Source organism: Rosa rugosa, chromosome 1 (genome assembly GCF_958449725.1).
Source record: "Rosa rugosa chromosome 1, drRosRugo1.1, whole genome shotgun sequence".
NCBI lineage: Eukaryota > Viridiplantae > Streptophyta > Magnoliopsida > Rosales > Rosaceae > Rosa > Rosa rugosa.
In genome coordinates this window covers 53,096,376-53,117,913 of record NC_084820.1, presented here as the reverse complement: position 1 = coordinate 53,117,913, position 21,538 = coordinate 53,096,376, and the positions used below count along the sequence as shown (strand labels likewise).

Sequence of the window (21,538 nt, the reverse complement as noted above, 5' to 3'; positions counted from 1 at the left end):
TCCTTTAGGGATTCCAGTTCCATCTGCGGTCCCTCTTGTCTCTCTGTAGGGAAAGAACAGTCCCAAGTCAATGGTTCCTTTTAGGTATCGAAGATGTTCTTGATACCATTCCAGTGACGCTGCGTTGGCGCTGAGCTAAATCTAGCTAACAAGTTCACTGAGAATGCAATCTCTGGTCGAGTACATTGGGTTAAGTACAATAATGCGCCTATTGCACTTAGATAGAGAATTTCAGCTCCCAACACTTCTTCGTCATCTTCCTTTGGACGAAATGGATCTTTCCTTGCATCCAAACTTCGACCGATCATGGGAGTGCTAGCAGGATGTGCTTTGTCCATGTTATATCGCCTGACTTTTGGACATATGCAGACTGGTGGATTAGTATTCCACAAACTCGGTGTTCTAGTTCAAGGCCTAGATAGGATCGAGTTTTCCCAAGATCCTTCATCTCAAATTCAGATTTCAAGTAGCTCGCGGTTTCTCTTATTTCATCAAGAGTACCTGTTATGTTCATATCATCGACATATACAGCTACAGTTGCAAATCCGGAACTTGTTTTCTTTATGAATACGCAGGGGCATAATTCATCGTTCTTATATCCCTTCCCAATCAAGTAGTCACTTAGACGGGTATACCATGTCCGTCTGGATTGTTTTAATCCGTAAAGTGAGCGTTTAATTACAAACGCACTCCGTGGTTTAGAGTCACTTGACTTGGGTAATGTAAGGCCATCAGGCACTTTCATATATATCTCTGAATCTAGATCCCCATAGAGATATGCAGTAACCACATCTATGAGCTGCATTTCCAGTCCTTTGGAAACTACTAAGCTAACTAAGTAGCGGAACGTTATAACGTCCATTACGGGAGAGTATGTCTCCTCGTAGTCAATTCCAGGGCGTTGTGAGAAACCTTGCGCCACAAGGCGAGCCTTGTACCTCAGGACTTCATTCTTCTCATTACGCTTTCTGATAAAGACCCATTTATGTCCTACAGGCTTTACACTTGGTGGGGTTAGCACTACCGGACCAAATACCTGTCTCTTTGTCAGAGAATCTAATTCTGCCTGGATTGCTTCTTTCCATTTAGGCCAATCTGCTCTTTGCTGACATTTTGCAACAGAGCGTGGTTCGATATCATCGTGCTCTATGATTCCTTGAGCGACAGTATATATCATCAATGTGTATGGAAGATCTTTCTATCAACTCATACGCACTCTCATAATCCTTTGAGATTTCTTTGTTCTCTGGAATCATTTTTAACATCGGAGCGTCCTCCAGTATTGATTCATGGACATAACTATAATCAGAGACAATCTCATGAGAGGGATTCTGTACATTGATGATTGGTTTGTGCCTTACTCACCCTCTTCTTCCTTGGGTGAGTGTCAATCGAACCAAGTGGCCTCCCCCTCTTCCTTGGGGAGCCACGGCCTCAACCACACCTCCACTAAGTGTGGTTGCAGTGCCTCTATCTGCGGCACCGTGCCCCTTGTTGGGGACTTCTAACCTTGCAGACACATTTGCAGCTGGTATATGTGATCTCGTCACTTTTACGATATCAGTAAACGCATCAGGCATCGAATCTGCTACGTTCTGAAGATCGATTATTCTTTTCACTTCACTTTCACTTTGTGAAGTGCGGGGATCAAAATGAGACAGAGTGGGGACAAACCACGACAATTCCTGTCGTTCCCTTGGAAAATCCTTTTTCCTATCTCCCCCTAACGACGGGAAGACTGTCTCATCAAAGTGACAAACCGCAAATCTAGCGGTAAAGAGATCGCCTGTCAAGGGTTTCCAAATAGCGGATAGTTGTTGGGGATTCGTATCCAACATAAATACTTAATCGTCTCTGATGACCCATTCTGGTGCGCTGTGGGGGCGCAATAGGCACATATACTGCTCAACCAAATATGCGTAAGTGTGAAATGTCAGGCTCATATCCAGTTACCAACTGGTACGCAGAAAATGGTTGGCTAGCTGTGGGTCTTAAACGAATAAGTAAAGCTGCGTGCAATATTGCATAACCCCATGCAGATATAGGCAGGTTGGTGCGCATAACCAATGCCCTAGCCACCATCTGTAGCCTTTTGATGGTGGCTTCTGCGAGACCATTTTGTGTATGCACATGGGGTACAGGATGCTCTACATCGATCCAAATAGATATGCAATAATCATCAAATGCTTTTGATGTAAACTCTCCAGCATTATCAAGCCTTATAGACTTGATAGGGTGATCAGGGTGGTGAGCCCTTAAACGTATAATCTATGCTAGGAGTTTTGCAGCATTTCTTGTGGACACTAAAGCGACATGTGACCAGTGTGTCGAAGTATCCACCAGAACCATAAAGTACTTAAAATGGTCCGCATTCTGGATGGATAGGTCCACAGATATCTCCTTGTATCCTTTGTAAGAATGGAATGTTTTGTTTTGTATCTTTAGCATAGGAAGGTCTCGATCCTGTTTTTGCTAAAGAGCAGGCTTTGCAAAACGAGTGATATGCCTTTGAAATAGTCAATGAGGCATAATGGGAGGGAGGTAGTGCTTCTGGTACTTCAGAAGGCAATGACTGCATTTGAGCAATACTAGAACCGACACCTTGCAGTGTGACGGATTTTTGTCCCATTTTATGTTTCACTCGAAAGAAGGGATGTCCATATGAGTTCTTTAAAATACGGATCATCATGTCACGACCGGGGTGCCCTAGGCGGTCATGCCAAAGCCTGTATGAGTCAGTGTCCCACATTTCATTGTTGGTGACAGCATAGGATTCAATGATCCGAATCGTAGTGAGGTACAGTCCACTAGATTGACTCATAAGTTTCTCTAAAATGCGTTTCCTTCCACATTCATTAGAGGTAATATAAAAGTATTCAGTTCCATTCTCACAGTTTGTTTTTACATGATAATCGTTGGCATGAATATCTTTGATACTTAACAAGGTTCGATTAGCTCTTGGTGCATATAGAGCTTCTTTAAATATATCTCATATTCTTTAGAGTATTTCTATTTTAGTAGAATGATAATCTTTTCATTCTAATAATTTTTCTCTAGATGTATTGCTTTACATCTTTATAATGCTATTTCGAACCATGTAAATATGTGTATAGTAAATAAATTTGAATAAATTCAGTGCTTCAGAATAAAATTCAAAATTTATTAATAAGCCAACGATGATCAAATTAAGGTCTTGTTCTAATTCATCAAACCAGTATTGAAATAAACTTTAAGACCAAGTAGTAGTCTAATTAAAAATGAGGCATTATGCCTTCACAACTGTCTTTGGAAAATAAAATGAATAAAGCAGATCAGTCAAGATTGAGAGCATCCATTGACTTAGCAAGTTCCTCTTTGCCATTGAAGTCTGCAATTGTAAGGTTGACGTCTAGGTCATGACCTCCTTCTTCCATATAGTGAGCCTCTTGTTCTTTAGACTCTCTATACCTCTTGTAATTGGCTGCTACTCTGTTTTGGCAGTTCTTGTACCAATGCCCAATGAATCCACACCTATAGCATGGTTCATTGTCAACTCTTTCCTTTGGCATCTTGTTTCCATGATCCCCATGTCCCTTTCCACGTGGTGCATTGTTGCCACGTGGGTAGGGATCAGCACGTCTAAACCCCCTTGCATTGGAGTTATTTCCACCTTTCATTTTTCCATAATTAGCCTCGGGAATTTTCTTTGTCCCAGTGGGCCTGGCATTGTTATTCAAGAGAATCTTATTTTGTCTCTCAGCCACTTGCAGTAGGCTTATCAACTTATTGAAGGTTGTGATTCTTTTGTTGTCATAATCCAACTGATACTGGTTCGCTAGTATAAAAGCTGAATTAGGAAAGGTGGTAAGAGTCTTGTAGATCATATCATCTTCTGTGATTTCCCTTCCACAGAAATTGAGACGTGCCTTTAAGCGCAACATGTCCTTGTTGAAGTCATTGACCTTTTTATAGTCAAGAAAGCGGATTCCATTCCACTGAACAGCCAGTCCTGGGAGCAAAGTATCGTGAATGTTCCCAAAACGTCCTTTAAGGGCATCCCACAGTGCTTTGGGTGTCTTCAACTGAAGGTACTCCCAGCGTAGGCTAGGATCAATATGTCGCCTCAGAAACATTAAGGCATCTGCTTTCACCTTATTAGATAGTTCATCATCTTTGGGGTCAGTAATGGTGGCAGTGTAGTCTTTTGCCACAAATGCAGTTTCCATATCGGAAACCCAACGATGGTACTCAAGTCCTTCTGAGTCCAAAATGTCAAACTCAGGTCGAGTTGGATCAGCCATCTACATAAACAAGAGAGAAGAAATAAATTACGCAGTCATAAAGACATCCACGTGAATTATTTTCCAAACGTATGAATTAGATTTCAAGACCAAGATTCGTAATGGTCACATTTTTTTTCGATGCTATGTGAAAATACTTTATCACAGTAAGTGAGTGTATAATGCGCATGAATTTTCATTATCATGGCCAAACGGTATTGATATGTTGCATTAAAAATAATCATAGTACATTTAAATATATCATATAAAAATAAGCTTCATGCTCAAATTTCACAAATATACAACAAATTATATACTACACATAATAATAGCAATAATATATCATGCATAAAATAAAATGTAAATAATAGCATAATATAAAGCATGCGTAGGCACAATTTATATAAGTGTAAAATAAAATAAAACATAAGCAATAAAACATAAAGCATGCTTAAACATAATTCTAAATCATGCTTAAAAATAATCATATAAAACATAAATAACAAAACATGCTTAAAATGATTAATATAATCTAACTAAACATGCTCGAGAATTTTATAATAAAAGCGTATATAATAAAATCTAAAGCATGCTTAAAAATAGAAAAGATAAATCAAATTCACATGCTTGGTTAAAAAAAAAAAAATAAAGAAAACATACTTGATTTCGATAAAACAATCCTAGCGCACGCGCGTGTTGATGCAGGCGTGCGTAGCGATGTTTTTGTGCTTGAGAAAAAAAAAACTGGGCCGCTTTCTTTTCTTTTCAGCAGTAGGCCTTATTTTTTTTTTACGTTTGTTTTATTTTTTTTCTCTGGGCCGGGTCTCTTTGGGCCTTTTTTTTTCTGTCTTCTTTTCTGGGCCACAGGGGCCTTGTTTTCTTTGTCTGTTCCTCTTTTTTCTGGGCTTCAAGGCCTGCTTCTTTTTTTTTTTTTTTTTTGTTAGGCCGGGTCCTTTTCTTTGGGCCGGGTCAGACCTTTTTTTTTTCTCTTTCTTTTTTTTCTTTTCTTCTTCCTTTTCGCGTCTTCTTCCTCTGGATTTCTGCTGCGTGTTTTTTTCTGGTTTACAGATAGGCAGCGGCGAGTCAAGGTGGGCAGGGGCCGTGCGAGGCTAGGCAGCGGCTAGGCGAGCGCTGGGATCGGCGCAAGCGGGGCTGTAGTCCGGAAGATCGATCTGGCTGTCCGGCAGCGGTGGTGAGATCAGAGCAGTAGGCGACCGACTGGGCTTAGGTGTGGCCTGTGGGCTGGAGGCCGGTGGCGCTGGGCTAGAGGCAGCGATGCCGGGAACTGAAGGCAGGCTGCTGCTGGGTTGTGCAGGTCGGTGTATTGCAGGCGGCGATGCAGTGCGGGGGCACGGGGCTGCTGATGCAGGTCGGGTCGGAGTGTGAGAAGCAGGTGCAGATCGGATCGCCGAAAAAACCTGCTGGTCGTCTGAAGATGAATGCCGGTGAGGTCGAGATCGAGATCGGGTCTGGTTCTGGACGTGGTCGATCTGCTGCTGCTGGGAAGAGATTTTTTTTAATTATTTTTTTTTGGTTGTTGGTGGCGGCAGAAACAGAAGAAAATATTGTTTTCTTCTAGGGTTTGTTTCTTTTCGTTTAGAAAGAAAACTAGAAAATTAAGATTTTTTTTTTTTTTATTGGCTATTTGCTCTGAGCGTGCTGATAACGTGTTAAAGTAAAATGCCAATTGGAATTGGTCTACTCATTTCATTTCATAGTCCCTTTATATAGGGATAGAATTACAACGGAAATATCGATTACATTAATGATACTAAATGCTGATTGATCCGTAATTGTGCTGATTGATGGTAATCATTGATTCCTTGATTCCCTCTCCGTCAGTTGCTTTGATGAAGGCACACAATATGTTTTTCCTTTAACAATATATATATATATATATATATATATATATAGATCCTATTTTTTCATGTACGGAACACTTCCATTGGCAGACGTACTATCTATTAATTCTACTGGGGCAAGAAGTTGGCTCATATATATATATATATATATATATATAGGATTTTTCTCAGGTAAGGATGTCCTTAGTTTTTCTTATGGAACGGATTTACTGTTTTCACCCACTTTCCGATCACATTTTCACATCTTAACCGTTCAATTTTTAGGTCCTAATGTATGGATCACCTCTGCAAAATTTCAGCCAATTTGGTGATCGTTAAGGCGTCCAAAACTGCAATTTACACGAACGAACCGAATCTGTCGAACCGGAACCGTTCGTTTACATTGTTGTAATTTGCAGTTTTGGATGCCTTAATGATCACCAATTTGGCTGAAATTTTGCAGAGGTGATCTATACATTAGGACCTAAAAACTGAACGGTTAAGATGTGAAAATTTGATCGGAAAGTGGGTGAAAACTGGAAATTCGTACCTAAGAAAAACTAAGGACATCCTTAGTGTAGCCGGACTGTATATATATATATATATATATACAGATCCTATCCAGAGTGGAGCTCCGCTTTGAAAATTAATGTGTGAAGTTCGAGTTTTCGGTCGCATATCCACATCTCGCAGGTCGTCTAGTGATTTCTCTTCATCTTCTGCAAATCTTGATGGAGGCGAGCAGATTTCTCAATGGATTTGTATTTATACCTAGGCCCTAAAAATCCTCCATAATCCAACATTCAATAAAATCCTTGAGAATCTTTAGAGTTTTGAATATCTCCAGATTTCGATGGATATTTTCAAATCTTGATTGAATACATCAGGATTTTAAAGTCCAAAAAAATCCTACAAACTCTCAATTGAATACACCCCCCTAAGACTCTTCCAAGCACTTGCTGAGGCTAAGGACCAAATGCAAATCGTCTGATTCGCAGGAGATGAGTAGGAGGAGCTTCGAAACTCCGTCGTCGGTTTGGTTCTTGAGGTGGGTTTGAATGAAGTTAGGGTCTTTGATGAGAGGGTTCCATAACTTGCACACGGCGCTGCATCTGATTACGTCTTTGACTGGCAACTTCAACAGGATTTTGTCTATGATTTCTTCAGGAAAGTATTTTTCGACTCCCCATTGTTGTTTCTGGATCTTCATGGTTGGAACCGCTACGCCAATGGGACTCTGGGCTTGTATCTGATCGGATTTGCGGATAAAGGACGCTGTCGAGTTTGAGATGTAGTTGGGTTCAGTTCCTCCTCTCTGAGTCTCTGACTACTTCAAAACCGAATCCAAGTTGATCTTTATCTACGCCTTCCAGAGGTCTTTGAAGCATTGAAACCAAAGTTGCAGCGCTGCACGACAATAACTAGCACTAGGCAACTTTTAAATTGAAGTAGAGTAATTTTCCAGTTGTGTTTTAACTGTTGATTATTTGTTTTTCCTACTAGCAGCGATGATCGTCTATATTACAAATTTTCCGATTGATTTAATTTTTAATGATTTGTCACATAATTTTATCGGTAATATTAACAAATAATCTCATACAATTTGGCGCATAATAAATGCATTGTGCAATTTGGCCCAAGTAACTAGTTATTGTCGTGCAGTATGTCATATTACCGTTATCCAATTATTTTGGCGCGTGAAACGTCTCATACAATTTGGCGGGTCTTCTTGTTTTGGACCGTTACATTATCAGATAGTCTCATATGATTTGGTGCATAATGCAGTATTATGGTTGTACAATTTGATGCGCATAATAAGTTGCCGTACAATCTGTTATTTTACCGCTATCCAATTGCGGTAATTGGAAAGTACATCTTATATTTCTCCCAACTGATCTGTTATTTCATTTTCAATGATTAAGCAGCATGTTGGAAATTAGGTGTGCAGTTTAAATGATTAGTTAGGCACAAGATTTAATACAATTTTTACTTGATCATATATTAATGCATTGGTTATTTGGTATAAAATCGAATCAACGAAGGAAAGTGACGGCAACAATTTTAGGCTGACGGGAAAAAAAATGGAATGTTATTTTGGAGAGGTGTACTTAGCATATAAACTGGCGCGTGAATAATTTCTATCGATTTAAAAAGCCAAAGAAATGTTCAATTTGACACACACCAGTTACTCGAGGATTTTCAAAGTGACTCACTTCCTTCCCTCACTCTGTTCTTAATTTTTTTAGCTTCCCTTCCAAATGAGTTCCTATGGATGTGGCTTCAATGGCAATGACCGCAATCTCGATTCCGGTAACACCCTATCAAAATTCTCATGCTTAATATTGGTTCATAATCTTATTTTCCATGTACAATTTTGCTTAACTAGCCAGACATGAAGGTCTGTTTTGAATGTGATATTGGAACCATAAAATAAGACCCTTTGATATTGGCACCCTTTGTAGTGTGTGCCGGACGTAATACATTTTACTAGTTATTGAAACACGTTAAATTTGAACTCATTGCTTGTTTTTGATCCACAGAACGAAGAGATCCTGGTCTTACTGCTCAGAAGCAGGTAAGTTTCTAATGGAAATTGTAAGAGCAGAAACAAGTTTTTATAATACATCACTAGATCATTTGAAGTATGAAGTTTGGGGGGTAATGTAATAGAAACTAATTGGATACAGGTTCTGGCAAGCAATGTAAGCCAAAGGGTGACATGTTTGATCTATAGTCCTATTTTTTGTGTTGATAAACTTTTCAATCACTCTGTTTTTTGTTTTTCTTCTTTTCTAGAATAAGGATCGTGTCTTCATAAGAAAGCCTTCCCTCACAACCAAGATCGTGAGGCGCATACAGGTTTTGAGGGGGTTGGAGGTTGGCCTGATTTCAAAACTTATCTCAGTCCAGTTTCAGTTTGTTCAGAACTTGATTTTTTTCTTGTACATTATAGCCTATTTTTCAGATACAATTTCTATACTTCTACTGAGAATTAACCAGAGTATGTGTGCTTAAGACTACCCTTACACGTTGTTGTTTTGCAGGCCCAGCATAAGCAGTTGGAGAAGAAATTTTTCAAGGACAGAGCTGCACTGGTAGACAAATACCATCAGCTCTACAAACCTCTGTACGAAAAGGTTTGTAGGAACTTAACAACTTGTTGAATTGGTCTTATACGATTATTTTCTCGGAGTTCACAAACTCAAAGAATTGGCTTGAATGTGTTGTTGATATTGATATTCAGTGTATTGGTTTCTTTCTGATTAATGTGTGACGCTTGCAGAGATATGAAATTGTTAATGGTATATCTGAAGTCGGAGTAAAAACTCAAGAACTGTTAGAAGATGAATTGGTCTTATACGATTATTTTCTCGGAGTTCACAAACTCAACAACTTGTTGAATTGGTCTTATACGATTATTTTCTCGGAGTTCACAAACTCAAAGAATTGGCTTGAATGTGTTGTTGATATTGATATTCAGTGTATTGGTTTCTTTCTGATTAATGTGTGACGCTTGCAGAGATATGAAATTGTTAATGGTATATCTGAAGTCGGAGTAAAAACTCAAGAACTGTTAGAAGATGACGAAGCCAATGGAGGTAGCTTTTGAATCTCAAATCTTTTATGACTCTCATGCATTACACTTGATTGTGACGGTGGATAATCTCTTGTTATGCAGAGAAAGGAGTGCCTAACTTTTGGTTGTCTGCGCTGAAGAATAATAAGAAACTTTTGGTGGGGGATTTGATAATCTTTTTTTCTTTCTTTTTTTCTTTTTGGTGCTCATTTTCTCAAGTTAAATGTGGTATTTTGATCAGTTGTTTTCTGGAATAGATTATGAACCATGACGAACGCGCTCTCCAGTATCTGAACGATATCAAGTGGTCCAGGATACATGATCCTAAGGGATTCAGGCTGGAATTCTTATTTGATCCTAATCCTTACTTTCGAAACTCCGTCCTGACAAAAACATATTACATGGTTGAAGAACATGAACCGATATGGAGCAAGGAAATCGGGTAATACAAATTTCTGTGGTGTAGTGATTTTTCCCCCTTCTTTTGTTTTATTCTGAAGTTCAGAATTGGGATGCTTTGTAGGACGGAGATTGATTGGTATCCCGGGCAATGCTTGACAATCAATCCAAGAAAGGATCCAAAGAGTGCCAAGTCTTTGAGTACTCCAGCTGATATTTGTTCCAGCTTCTTTACGTTTTTCAAACTTCCCCAGCTTGATGATTATACTGGTGCAGATATGGTAAATCTGGTTTCATTTAATTGAGATCTCAAGGCTATTGACCTTCTCAATAATCATAATAATAAACAAGTCTTTTTAATCTCTCTTATGCATCTGTTGACAGGTTTCTATGTTCAAGACTAGGATAGAAAACGACCGTGAAATGGTGTAAGTTATGGATTACCTTTGCTTTGCTTCTTTGATGCATACAGTGTACGTAGCTCCGATTAACTATTTATAGGCAGTACACTTTGTTGAAACAAGAATTTTGTATTGTGGATAAATTAATAGTAGTACGGAGCTGGAAGTCTACCATAGGTAAGTGGATATGAAAATGGCCAATGATGACAGTTGTGAGGTGATACATTAATTCATATTCTTGTCAAACAAGTCATGGACTGCTCAATTAATTTTAACATTTCATTGGGATATCTTAGTAGTACCCATAGTTGATTATGCATGGGAATCTGTCTTTTTTATCTCTATCTAATGTCATTAATTCCAATGTTTCTGGTGGAATGTATAGCTTAACAATTCGAGACAAGATCATCCCTCACGCAGTGTCATGGTTCGCTGTTAATATAGACGAGCTTGATGATAGTGAAGACGACGATGACAGTGACTATCATTTTGACTTTGATAGTGATGATGAAGATGACACGTACAAGAAGTATGCTGCTGCTTATAACAACAACAAAGAAGAGGAAGATCGCAAAAGAAAGGTATATTTGTGTATTATATATTTCTTCCTGGTCTCCAGCCCCCTAGTACTATATCACAATGTTGAAACAAGTTTTAAGTTGTCAAGCGCTAGATAATATGATTTAGCAGTTGTTTACTCTTTTATTTCTCTCTCTGTGTTTTTTTTTTTTTCATTATACATGTGTCAATTGTCAAGCTTCACACGTGGTTAATGAACTATATCTGAACTGATCGACTTCATCAATTGCAGAGAGAGAGTGACTGGACTAATGCTGAGAGAGCAATGGCTAGGCTAACGCTGCGAGAGCAGTAACCGAATTAGAAGATCCGCGTCCCAATCTATGTCAAGTGCAGCAGCTGCATGTGATTCGTAGTGACGAGGCTCGTTTAGAGGTCATTCAAGCGCAGACGCCAAAGTTGCAGCACTAGGCATAGTCATATTCAATTCTTATAACACAGTAATTTTCAAATTGAATTACTATGGGATATTTTGTTTTTCCCTAAAAGCGGAGATTATATTTTACGATTTGCCAATTGTTTTATTTTCAATAATGAACAAGGGTTCAATCTCAACATAGACTTTGGTAGCTTAGATTTATATAAATTTTGGATGTCGATAGAAATTTTGATATAGTTCCGTCAATATAGAGGTGGATTTGATAGGGCTCGAGTAAGGCATCTTATATCTAAACCTTGCTTAAATTGTCAAAGCAAGACTTTTCAAAAAGCACAAACTTTTAGTGGAAGAACCACCCTCAAATGTGCTTCAATATTCCTTTTTAAAGGTGGAGAAGTCGAATACAGTTTGAAGCGATATACAATGTGGTATAGATTAGTCCGATAGTCTAATACAATTTGGAGTGTTATATGGTTTATCGCATTGTCCAATATGGAGTAATAAGTTGTTGCCGTATGTCTGTTAGATTTGCTATGGGCTAAAGTCTGTTTAGTCCCTGTATTATGTCTCTCTCATCGTTTTAGTCCCTGACATTCCAATTTAATCTGAACAGTCCCTGATGTCTCAATTTCCGTCTAATAGGTCCTTTCCGCGGGAAATTAGGAATTGGTCTTGGTTGAAATGTCTAATATACCCCTCAGTTATTTCTTTTTTCTTTTTTTTCCTTTTTAATTTATTTTTTTCCTTTTTTCCTTTTTCCATTTTAATTTCCTTTTTTTTTTCTTTTTTCTTTTTCCTTTTTAATTTCTTTTTTTTCTTGTTTCTTTTTTCTTTTTCCTTTTTAATTTCTTTTTTTTTTCTTTTTCCTTTTTTTTTTCTTTTTTTCCTTTTTCCATTTTAATTTTTTTTCTTTTTCCTTTTTAATTTCTTTTTCCTTTTATTTTTCTTTTTTTCCTTTTTCCATTTTAATTTCTTTTTTCTTTTTAATTTCTTTTTTCCTTTTTTTTATTTTTCTTTTTTCCTTTTTAATTTCTTTTTTCCTTTTTTTTTTTCCTTTTTAATGACCATCGTATTCTGCTGCATCAGTAGCGCCACGTCAGCGAACCAATCAAGATCAACCCGAAACCCCAATTCTTGTTCTCCACGCGAGCGGCCATTTTTCTTTTCCATCACTATTCTTCTTCTTCACTTCTAGTTTTTGTCAACTTGGCCATCAAAAACCACCATTCAACCAAACCCAAAATCCAAATCACGATTTTGAGCAAGACCCAAAAACCTCAGAGTTTGAAAAAATGGTAGTTTTAAGTGAAAAGTTAAAAAATGGTAATTTTTAGTGAAAAGTTTCCAAATTGAGGCTTGATGTGGAGAGAGAAAGTGGGATTTGAGTGGGAAGAGAGAGAAGTAGGCTGTGAAAACAAGAGGGAAGTGGTTTAGCGGCGAATTTCAGAGCTGATTGGGAAACAGATGGGTTGTGGAGTTTGATCGGAATGAGATTGGTGGGTTGAGGAAGTAGAAAGTAGGCAAAACGAAAAAGAAAAAAGAACTTAAAAAGGAAAAAAAATTAAAAAGGAACAAGAAAAAAAAAGAAGAAATAGCAAAAAAGAAATTAAAAAGGAAAAATAAAAAAGGAAAAAAAGAAATTAAAAAGCAAAAAAGAAATGAAAAAGAAAAAAGAAAAAAGGAAAAAAAGAAATTAAAAAGGAAAAAAAATGAAAAAAAAAGAAATTAAAAATGAAAAATGAAAAAAAAGGAAAAAAGAAATTAAAAAGGAAAAAGAAAAAAATGAAAAAAAGAAATTAAAAAGGAAAAAGAAAAAAGAAAAAAAAAAGAAATTAAAATGGAAAAAGGAAAAAATAAAAAGAAAAAAAAGGAAAAATGAAATTAAAAAGGAAAAAGAAAAAAGAAAAAAAAGAAATTAAAAAGGAAAAAGAAAAAAAGGAAAAAAATAAATTAAAAAGAAAAAAAAAAGGAAAAAGAAATAACTGAGGGGTATATTGGACATTTCACCCAAGACCAATTCCTAATTTCCCGCGGAAATGACCTATTAGACTGAAATTGAGACCTCAGGGACTTTTCAGATTAAATTGGAATGTCAGGGACTGAAACGATGAGAGAGACATAGTACAGGGACTAAACAGACTTTAGCCAATTTACTATTATTTAATCATTTTGGCACATGACATCTCTCATACAGTTTTGACAAGTAAACATAATTTATTGCGTTATTTAATTGGAGATCACGTTACATATTTCATATAATTATTGTGTAATTTTGACGCGATACATTATGGTACAGTCTCATACTATTTGACGCATATATATGTCGCCTAATTTAACGCGCTTAACAAGTAATATAGTCTGTTATATTACCGTTATCCAATCGCTTTATGTATTAAGATAATTAATAATCATCATTTAAATTTTATTTAGCACATAGCTTTCTTCCCTTCTTCTCCACTGTAACTGGCCACGCCCAACTGGCCGAGACGAGTTTCAAATTTCGAGTACAGCGACGTGAGTTGTCACCTATAAGGTGGTTCGTTTTCAAAACTCAAGCTCCCCCGCGGGTCCAACTGACCCACGACTTTCCCTTCCCCCCAATTGGTGCGTGCACTCCACTCTCCCCACCGGAGCGTGACACCGCACATCCACGCTCGCAGTATAAAAACCCGAAAGTCCTTTAGGTTTCGGCCTCTTAAGGAGGAGAGAGGGATAAACACAAATCGTCCACTCGCTTTCTGAATCTCCCTCCCTTTTTCTTCTTCTTCTTCTTCGTTTTAGGGTTTTGAATATTCTCGCCCTCGGAAAATGAGTAGCAACAAAGATAACTTCGACATGTCCGACCTCGGCACCTCCCTTCCGGCCGCCGCCGCCGGTAATACTCTATTTCCACTACTCTTGATTTGAGTTTCTGATTAGGTTGAGCGAGAGCTCCGGTGTGGTTGATTTTGTTTGCTGTTTCATCTCTGCAATTGCGATTTGATGTGTTTTTCTGTGGTTTTATTTCGAATTGTTTAGCATTTTGTTACTGAAATTGTGTTGATTTTGAAGTCGTTTGTTTGGTGTTTTGTGTGTAGCTCTTAGTGCGGAGGATCGCGCTGGTCTTGTTAATGCGCTCAAGGTAAGTTTGAGTTGCTAATTTTACTTTTGAAGTAGAAAGGAGAGCTGGTTTAGGTTTTTGGTAGTTCTGATGATGGTCATGATGTGATTAGGTTCAGTTTGGTAGTGGAAATTGGAAGAAATTTTGTGTATAAGCTTATTGGATAATTGCATGGTAGATTTGAAGTTTTTGTTGTATTTGAACTGAATTGAATTTAGGACAAGGAACAATGTGCCAGAAGATACAGTTTTCTTTCCAGGGTTCTTTGAGTTTTTTATTTTTTATCTTTCATTCACTTGTTAGTGGTGTATGCTAATGTACTTGTGCTACTGTGATATTTTGCAGGATAAGCTTCAGAGCTTGGCTGGACAGCATTCCGACATATTGGAAACTTTGTCACCAACGGTCAGGAAACGTGTTGATGTATTGAGAGAGATGCAGGTTGGTCTGCTTTCAAACTTACAGTCCTGCTTCTAATTTAATTTTCATAAGCAATTCATATTGTTGCTTTGCGAATGAATCATAGGGTCAATAGTAGTGATTTTGTGCTTAATCAAAGAGCTTAAGGGTACCTGCACACTTTTTCGTATTTTGCAGAGCCAACATGATGAGTTGGAAAAGAAGTTTTTTGAAGAAAGGGCTGCATTGGAAGCAAAATACCAGAAGCTCTATGAACCTCTCTACACAAAGGTATTGTAGGCACTCAACAGGCACTAAGTTATGCTTTGACATTTTGTCATCATAGTATATGCTCTATGATGTCTTTACAGATCGCTGTTCAAAATTAAACTGAAATTGGTGTTTCTGAATTGGTTGAATGTGATATGCAATGATGATGTTTGCCTGTCTGATTAATATGATGGTTGATTGCAGAGATACGAAATTGTCAACGGTGTAACCGAAGTTGAAGGAGTGAAAAATGAATCTGCAGTGGACCAAGGAGATGATGCCACTGAAGGTACCTCTCAAAAGTCAAATCTTTAATGACTCATTCATTACTCTCAGAGTGTGATACTGATTGTGTCTGTTATTGTAGAGAAAGGAGTGCCTGACTTCTGGCTTACAGCAATGAAGACCAATGAAGTTCTTTCTGAGGAGGTGGGGAAACTTTTTAATACCTTCTCTGTGCATTCTTCTTTGAAAAAAAAAAATTGCAGAAATTTGACCAAATGTGTACTGGAACAGATTTCAGAGCGTGATGAAGGGGCTCTGAAGTACCTCAAGGATATCAAGTGGTATAGGATAGAAGAACCGAAAGGATTCAAGCTTGAGTTTTTCTTCAATGCCAATCCTTATTTCAAAAATTCTGTCCTGACAAAAACGTATCACATGATTGATGACGATGAACCTATTTTGGAGAAGGCAATTGGGTAATTCTAATTACTGCTGCTGTAAATTATTTGCTCCCTCTCTTATTTTCTTTTTTAAATTTATTTTTCATGGATTATCTTGTAGGACGGAGATTGAATGGTATCCTGGGAAAAGCTTGACACAGAAGATCTTGAAGAAGAAGCCAAGAAAGGGATCAAAAAATTCTAAACCCATAACCAAAACTGAAGATTGTGAAAGCTTCTTTAACTTCTTCAACCCTCCTGAGATCCCTGATACTGATGATGGATTTGATGAGGAAACTGTAAGTTTGGCTTCAAGCACAAACGAGTTTTTTGCTTGATTAATATTGATGTGACCAAATGTTCTGATTCTCTTTGATGTAAATAATGTCAGGCTGAAGAACTTCAAGGTCAGATGGAGCAGGATTATGACATTGGGTACGTTGGCGATTTCTTTTACTTTTGTCTAATGAATATACTCTGTTTACTGTGGCCTTCCGCAAGATAAATTGGTGAAACAATGAGATATATATATATATATATATATATATATATATATATATATATATATATATGTCTGATCAGTTGGTTGGATAAGTGTTTTATTATTGCAGTTCATTTGCAAGTGACAAACATATGCAAATAGAGATGTAGATAAATTGTCTATTTTGTTTTTAGAACCCTTGCAGAATGAGGTTTATGTCACATTCTGTATAGTATTTATAACTTGTCTAGTTCTACATTGTATTCAGATGTGTCAAATGCTTGTAGTTGATTATTTATGGAATTTTGTATGCCATCTCTATCTATTGTTCTTCCAATAACATGTTGCTGGTGTCATGTGTAGTTCAACAATAAGAGACAAAATCATTCCCCATGCGGTGTCATGGTTTACTGGGGAGGCTGTTAAGGATGAATTTGAAGATATAGAAGATGATGATGATGATGTAGATGAGAATGAAGACGAAGACGAGGAGGAAGATGAAGAAGACGATGAGGATGATGATGATGATGATGACGATGAGGAAGAGGAAGAGAAAGGAAGGAAAAAGGTATTTGTATTCTATACAGTCTATATTCATTTTTTATGATATACGAATATTATATATTATTTTAACTTGCCAGTAAGTCTAATAATATCCTCTTTCCATCGATTTCGTGGATTTCTGCAGCCATCTGCTGGAGCTAAGGTGAGATGATTTTACAGTGCTATGTTCTTTTATTTGTGTTTGTTACAATCTTTTTCACCGCATGGTGTTGATAAGTTGTATCTGAATTAACTTGATCAATTACAGAAAAGTGGTAAGGCACAAGGAGCAGAAGGTGGCGAGCGTCCTCCAGAGTGCAAGCAGCAGTAGTGGCAATCGATTTGCATAGATGAGCTTCTGTAGGTGTCCTGTTTCTCGGGAGTTCAGTGTTTGATATTCAGCCTTGCTAGTGTTGGGGAAAATCATTGTTCATTACCTCCGAGTGAATCGATTTTATTGATTTTGTTGGGATGTTTTGGGTTGGCCAGTGCTGTCTTATGTGTATCGAAACCAACCGAAGTATATTGATATTTATTTTCATCATGTTTTCATAATCTTGTCAAATTTCTTTGGATCCAATTACGTTTTATGCATATTTGCATATTATTATATTACACTGTACGGTATCATAAAGGCAGATTATTGGTCCATGACATCAAAGGTTAGTAACTTGCTCTATTTTGTTAACATACTATAGGGTGTTATAATCTAACAATGATGGAAACTGGTTCCCTAAAATTAGAGATCTGAACATATTCACTCCATATATAAACGAGGGTCCGGTTACCTGGATGCAAACCAAGTTTGAGCTTTTGGGAGTGCAACTACAATGCTTCCTTTCTGTCGTGAACCAAATATTGATGGTGCTCTCTCTATAGATGCTTTCAATGTGACTCCAGGTTAGGCGGGGTTGCTGAAATTTAAGCACATAATAAGCCGAGGGAAAGTAACTTATAAGATTCCCCTACAAGTGAATCTCTTAGTAATGGCAATGTCAATCTGATTCAAAGTTTAAAAGTGCATGATCTTTGGAATGCAGCTGGATGAAACTTGCATAAACAGCAAGCTGTTCTTCCTAGCTGATCATAATGCAAACTCTTGAGTGCAGCTCTGACACTTTCAAGCTTGTTGTTTACATATCCGTGTAGTTGAGAGCTTATATGAAATGCGTTGATCAATGATCGACGAAGGTATAGTATTTTCTGCAATTGTGGCAATTCATAAGCGAAATAAGTGGACTTAGTATGAAGTTACATGCAGTTCCAGCTTTCTGAGTGCTAGCTGATGTGAGTATTTGCTATCCTCATTAAGCTTTTCATAGCCAAAACCAGAAAATGTGGCATTGAAATCCTTATCAAGCCTTTGATTCAATCATTATTAATTCTGATCTCTAAGCACGCCACCGTCACAAAGTTTACCAGATTTACTTACTCGATCTAGCTCCCTCCATCCACATTTAACTTTGCAACACTTGTAGTAGGTATCTTCCAGTAGAGAATATTTTAACTATAACTATCCACCAACTCCATTTTGGCTTGAGCACACTTCCATTCAACAGAAGCATTGGGTAACTAGAGCTGTTTTATAAAAAACTGGCATCAAACACATGTTTTCCACACACGCGTATCATATATAAAAAAACCTACATATCTTTGCTCTCTCAAGCTTTAGTTACAGCTAATTTATGAGTTACTGAGAAATCTGGTTATGGTTGATCATGAGTTATTTCAAAAATCATCTCAAGCAAATCCATTGATTATGAAATGTCAATCCGGTATGCAGATGTGGTAACTTCTCAAGTTATATGCAAGCATAGCGATTATGTTTTCACAAAGGTGCCTAAATGTGAATCATGAAAGGGTAGCTTGTTTTTCTGCTAATGACTACAAAACTGGTTTTAGCTGTTCTTATTTGACTACAGTTGCATGATTAATGACTCAAAATGATTCTTTATCCTCCTAATCCCATTGTTTTCAGATAAATGACAATATATTCTACTGAAGAAAGAAAATTCTGGCAGCTGAAAGTTGAATGGGATTAGTTTACCACTAGTTTAGCTGATTCCGCTACGGTGGCTGAAGTGCTACTAGGAGTTTCCATCTAATTACCTTGCTTCTTTATGTTTAATCATACAATACTAATATAAAGAAGTTCGTTTTGTGGAATTTTTCTTATGATGGACTGGAAACTAGTTAATGACAAATAGCATTTCATCTCTGCTTCAATTTTCTTGTTTCAAATCTGGTAAATATTTTCTAGGTTAATTTTAGATATTGATGGTGATTAGAGGCCTTCCTTTCTGGAGCAGTTATCAATTCTAAGTTAGTTCAAGTTATGCACATGCATTAGGTTGACCTTACATGGTACTCTAGCATTTTGACCATACCCCTTGATTTCAGAACTATATGCTCATAGATAAAGCATTTGCTGCTTCTAGATTATAGACCTGTCTCTACCTATGTGTTTCTTTTGACCTTTTACAACTGCTCAAACTGCAATTTAATTATTGAAACAGAATAAGAATATATAGTTATGTGGGGTTTGATGTTGAAGTTCTGTTTTTTTTTCTTTCCTCTTTCTTACCTAATTTTATCGAGTGTATGCAATAAGTGATTAGTGGGAAACAACACTATCTAACTAATGAAATTGTGATTGCATCTAAAAAACTTATGAAATTGTGATCTTATTCCATAAAATTAATAAATCATGTGTGTCTCTTTCATTAGATAGAGTTGACAAAGAGAAGAAAAAAGAACTCCAACATCAAACCCTAGTCAAATTTGTGTTTTCAAACACACAAGAAATCAAATGGTTGGAATCTACATATAAGCAAACTATGCCATTTAAAGCAAAGCTTTCCCATCTGATTGACTATTCTTATTTTGTTGTGTCCCCTAAGGAACACTAATTGCCAAAAAAAAAAAAAAAAAAAAGATCACTAATTGCAATTTTTGTTTACTTATCTCCATCGATGTCAAGTCTCAAACCCAATTACAAAGTAAAAAATAGAAGAATTAAGGTCTGGGTTCTTTGCATTTCATCAGTAGCTACATAGTAAAAAGGCCATTAAGTTTCATCTTTAAAACGTGACCTTTTACTAGCTTATATGTTATTGTTGATTCCACAGAGGCAAAGACCAATCAAGAAGCAATGCTCATAGCATTGCTTAAAGGTAGTAAATATATATCTTACAAAAAATTATATAGCTGCACTCACATTGTATCAAGAGGAAACGTGGATATTCTTGCTCTTTACTCTTTAGCTCGCAACAATGTAACCTTGATGTTTAGAAAATGATGAGTACATTGCATTTTGTTTGTCTGGTACATATATCATATATGTTAAACCATAGCATCAAACTAAATTCAATTGGTATTGTTGGAAATGATTAGCTGACATCATAAATCTTAATTATCACGTAAGGTTAATTAGAAATCTTAATTGAAGTTTTTGATAGGCTCAACATGAAGCGTGCTTTCGCGTCAAAATAAAGATTTTTATTTTCAAATACTAACAATGTGTTTAAGGAAAACTGAATTGGGAGAGAATTAAGTCGTGCTTTCATTGATAATAGGGGCCTCTTTATATAGAGGATTACAAGCATAGAGATAGAGTTGTACATGGAAACATAATCGTACATTGATTGGATATCTCCTAAGATTCTCCGAGAATATCTCTAATATAAACCCTATTTCAACTAGAGAAAGTAACCTCGAGTTTGGGCCAGACACATATTCTGGATTTACTTGAACACTCCCCCTTGTGTCGCCCAAACGTGGTGATTCTCTCGTTGCCTCATTAAAAACCTTGCCGAGTAACAAAAACCCAGTGGGACAAAAATAACCTCGGTCGAAGGGGAAAAAGAGCACAACACACCCTTCACGTTTCGAGACCATACATGTAGACACCTCCCCCTGATGTCTGCATCTCCCCCTGACGACTACGGTCATTGGAGTTCGGATAACTTCCGCAAACGATGCTACCAACCTGTTTCTCGAAAGTTGAATTTAGGCAATGACTTAGTGAGCGAGTCTGCCACACTGTCCTTAGATCGAACCTAGTTCACTTTGATCTTGAGGAGAGTCTGTTGTTGCTGATTATGCTTGGTGTTGTCGCTTTTGATGTAGCATTTGCTTCTTTATTCAAAATAAGCAGCAATATCTTAAATGCTCGTAGGCTCATCTGTGGTAGACTTCAAACCACAATTGTTTCGAACATGCGTAATTATGGATCCAATCCATATACATTCACGAACCACTTTGTGAAGAGCAATAATCTCTGCATTGTTCGAAGATATAGCGACTAGGGTTTGTTCTGTAGACCTCCAAGATATCACGGTCTTTACCCATGGTGAACACTTCACCAGTTTGGGAATGACCTTTGTATGTGTCAGAGAGATACCCAACATCAGCAAAACCTTCCAAAACACATGTCGTTTTGGGATGGGGATAGTGGACGCAGGCCAGTGTTGGCGGCGTTCCTGGTGTGTAATAGGTCTGAATCCATCATCTCTTTGTAGGGATAGAACAAGCCCATACCAATCATACATCTCAAGTATCGAAAGATATCTTTTACACCAATCCAATGGCGTTGCGTTGGCGCAGAGCTATATCTAGCTAACAAGTTCATGACAAATGAGATGTC

The 21,538-nt window shown here is 37.2% G+C and overlaps 3 protein-coding genes and 1 long non-coding RNA gene across 4 annotated transcripts; 3 read left to right on the top strand and 1 right to left on the bottom strand.

Annotated features, from left to right (window-relative positions):
- Positions 1-3,252: 3,252 nt before the first annotated feature.
- Positions 3,253-4,992, bottom strand: LOC133725432 (uncharacterized). Its single transcript, XM_062152693.1, has 2 exons — positions 4,920-4,992; positions 3,253-4,280 (listed from the first exon to the last, which is right to left on the bottom strand). Exon 2 carries the CDS (start codon positions 4,278-4,280, stop codon positions 3,312-3,314), a length of 969 nt encoding a protein of 322 aa, XP_062008677.1. The 5' UTR covers positions 4,920-4,992; the 3' UTR covers positions 3,253-3,311.
- Positions 4,993-5,437: 445 nt separating this feature from the next.
- On the top strand, positions 5,438-5,894 carry LOC133725433 (uncharacterized). The gene is made up of 2 exons (XR_009854446.1): positions 5,438-5,574; positions 5,629-5,894. It is a non-coding gene; the product is annotated as an uncharacterized LOC133725433 (long non-coding RNA).
- Positions 5,895-8,358: 2,464 nt separating this feature from the next.
- Positions 8,359-11,351, top strand: LOC133730407 (nucleosome assembly protein 1;4-like). Its single transcript, XM_062158007.1, has 12 exons — positions 8,359-8,410; positions 8,641-8,675; positions 8,788-8,802; positions 8,897-8,977; positions 9,145-9,237; positions 9,621-9,699; positions 9,780-9,835; positions 9,935-10,119; positions 10,201-10,357; positions 10,461-10,504; positions 10,863-11,058; positions 11,289-11,351. The coding sequence occupies exons 1-12, from the start codon at positions 8,359-8,361 to the stop codon at positions 11,349-11,351; spliced, it is 1,056 nt and encodes a 351-aa protein (XP_062013991.1).
- Positions 11,352-14,122: 2,771 nt separating this feature from the next.
- Positions 14,123-17,448, top strand: LOC133725431 (nucleosome assembly protein 1;4-like). The gene is made up of 12 exons (XM_062152692.1): positions 14,123-14,310; positions 14,513-14,556; positions 14,881-14,976; positions 15,133-15,225; positions 15,409-15,493; positions 15,572-15,633; positions 15,721-15,905; positions 15,991-16,168; positions 16,261-16,304; positions 16,714-16,918; positions 17,039-17,056; positions 17,162-17,448. Exons 1-12 carry the CDS (start codon positions 14,244-14,246, stop codon positions 17,222-17,224), a joined length of 1,140 nt encoding a protein of 379 aa, XP_062008676.1. The 5' UTR covers positions 14,123-14,243; the 3' UTR covers positions 17,225-17,448.
- Positions 17,449-21,538: the final 4,090 nt, after the last annotated feature.

Bases quoted from the DNA above. Each gene is read 5' to 3' on its own strand.
- LOC133725432 (XM_062152693.1), bottom strand. From the start codon at position 4,280: ATGGCTGATCCAACTCGACCTGAGTTTGACATTTTGGACTCAGAAGGA.
- LOC133730407 (XM_062158007.1), top strand. From the start codon at position 8,359: ATGAGTTCCTATGGATGTGGCTTCAATGGCAATGACCGCAATCTCGAT. The intron at 9,700-9,779 runs GTAGCTTTTGAA...CTTGTTATGCAG, and splicing joins AGATGACGAAGCCAATGGAG to AGAAAGGAGTGCCTAACTTT. The intron at 10,358-10,460 runs GTAAATCTGGTT...ATCTGTTGACAG, and splicing joins ATTATACTGGTGCAGATATG to GTTTCTATGTTCAAGACTAG.
- LOC133725431 (XM_062152692.1), top strand. From the start codon at position 14,244: ATGAGTAGCAACAAAGATAACTTCGACATGTCCGACCTCGGCACCTCC. The intron at 14,311-14,512 runs GTAATACTCTAT...TTTTGTGTGTAG, and splicing joins CCTTCCGGCCGCCGCCGCCG to CTCTTAGTGCGGAGGATCGC. The intron at 15,634-15,720 runs GTGGGGAAACTT...GTACTGGAACAG, and splicing joins ATGAAGTTCTTTCTGAGGAG to ATTTCAGAGCGTGATGAAGG.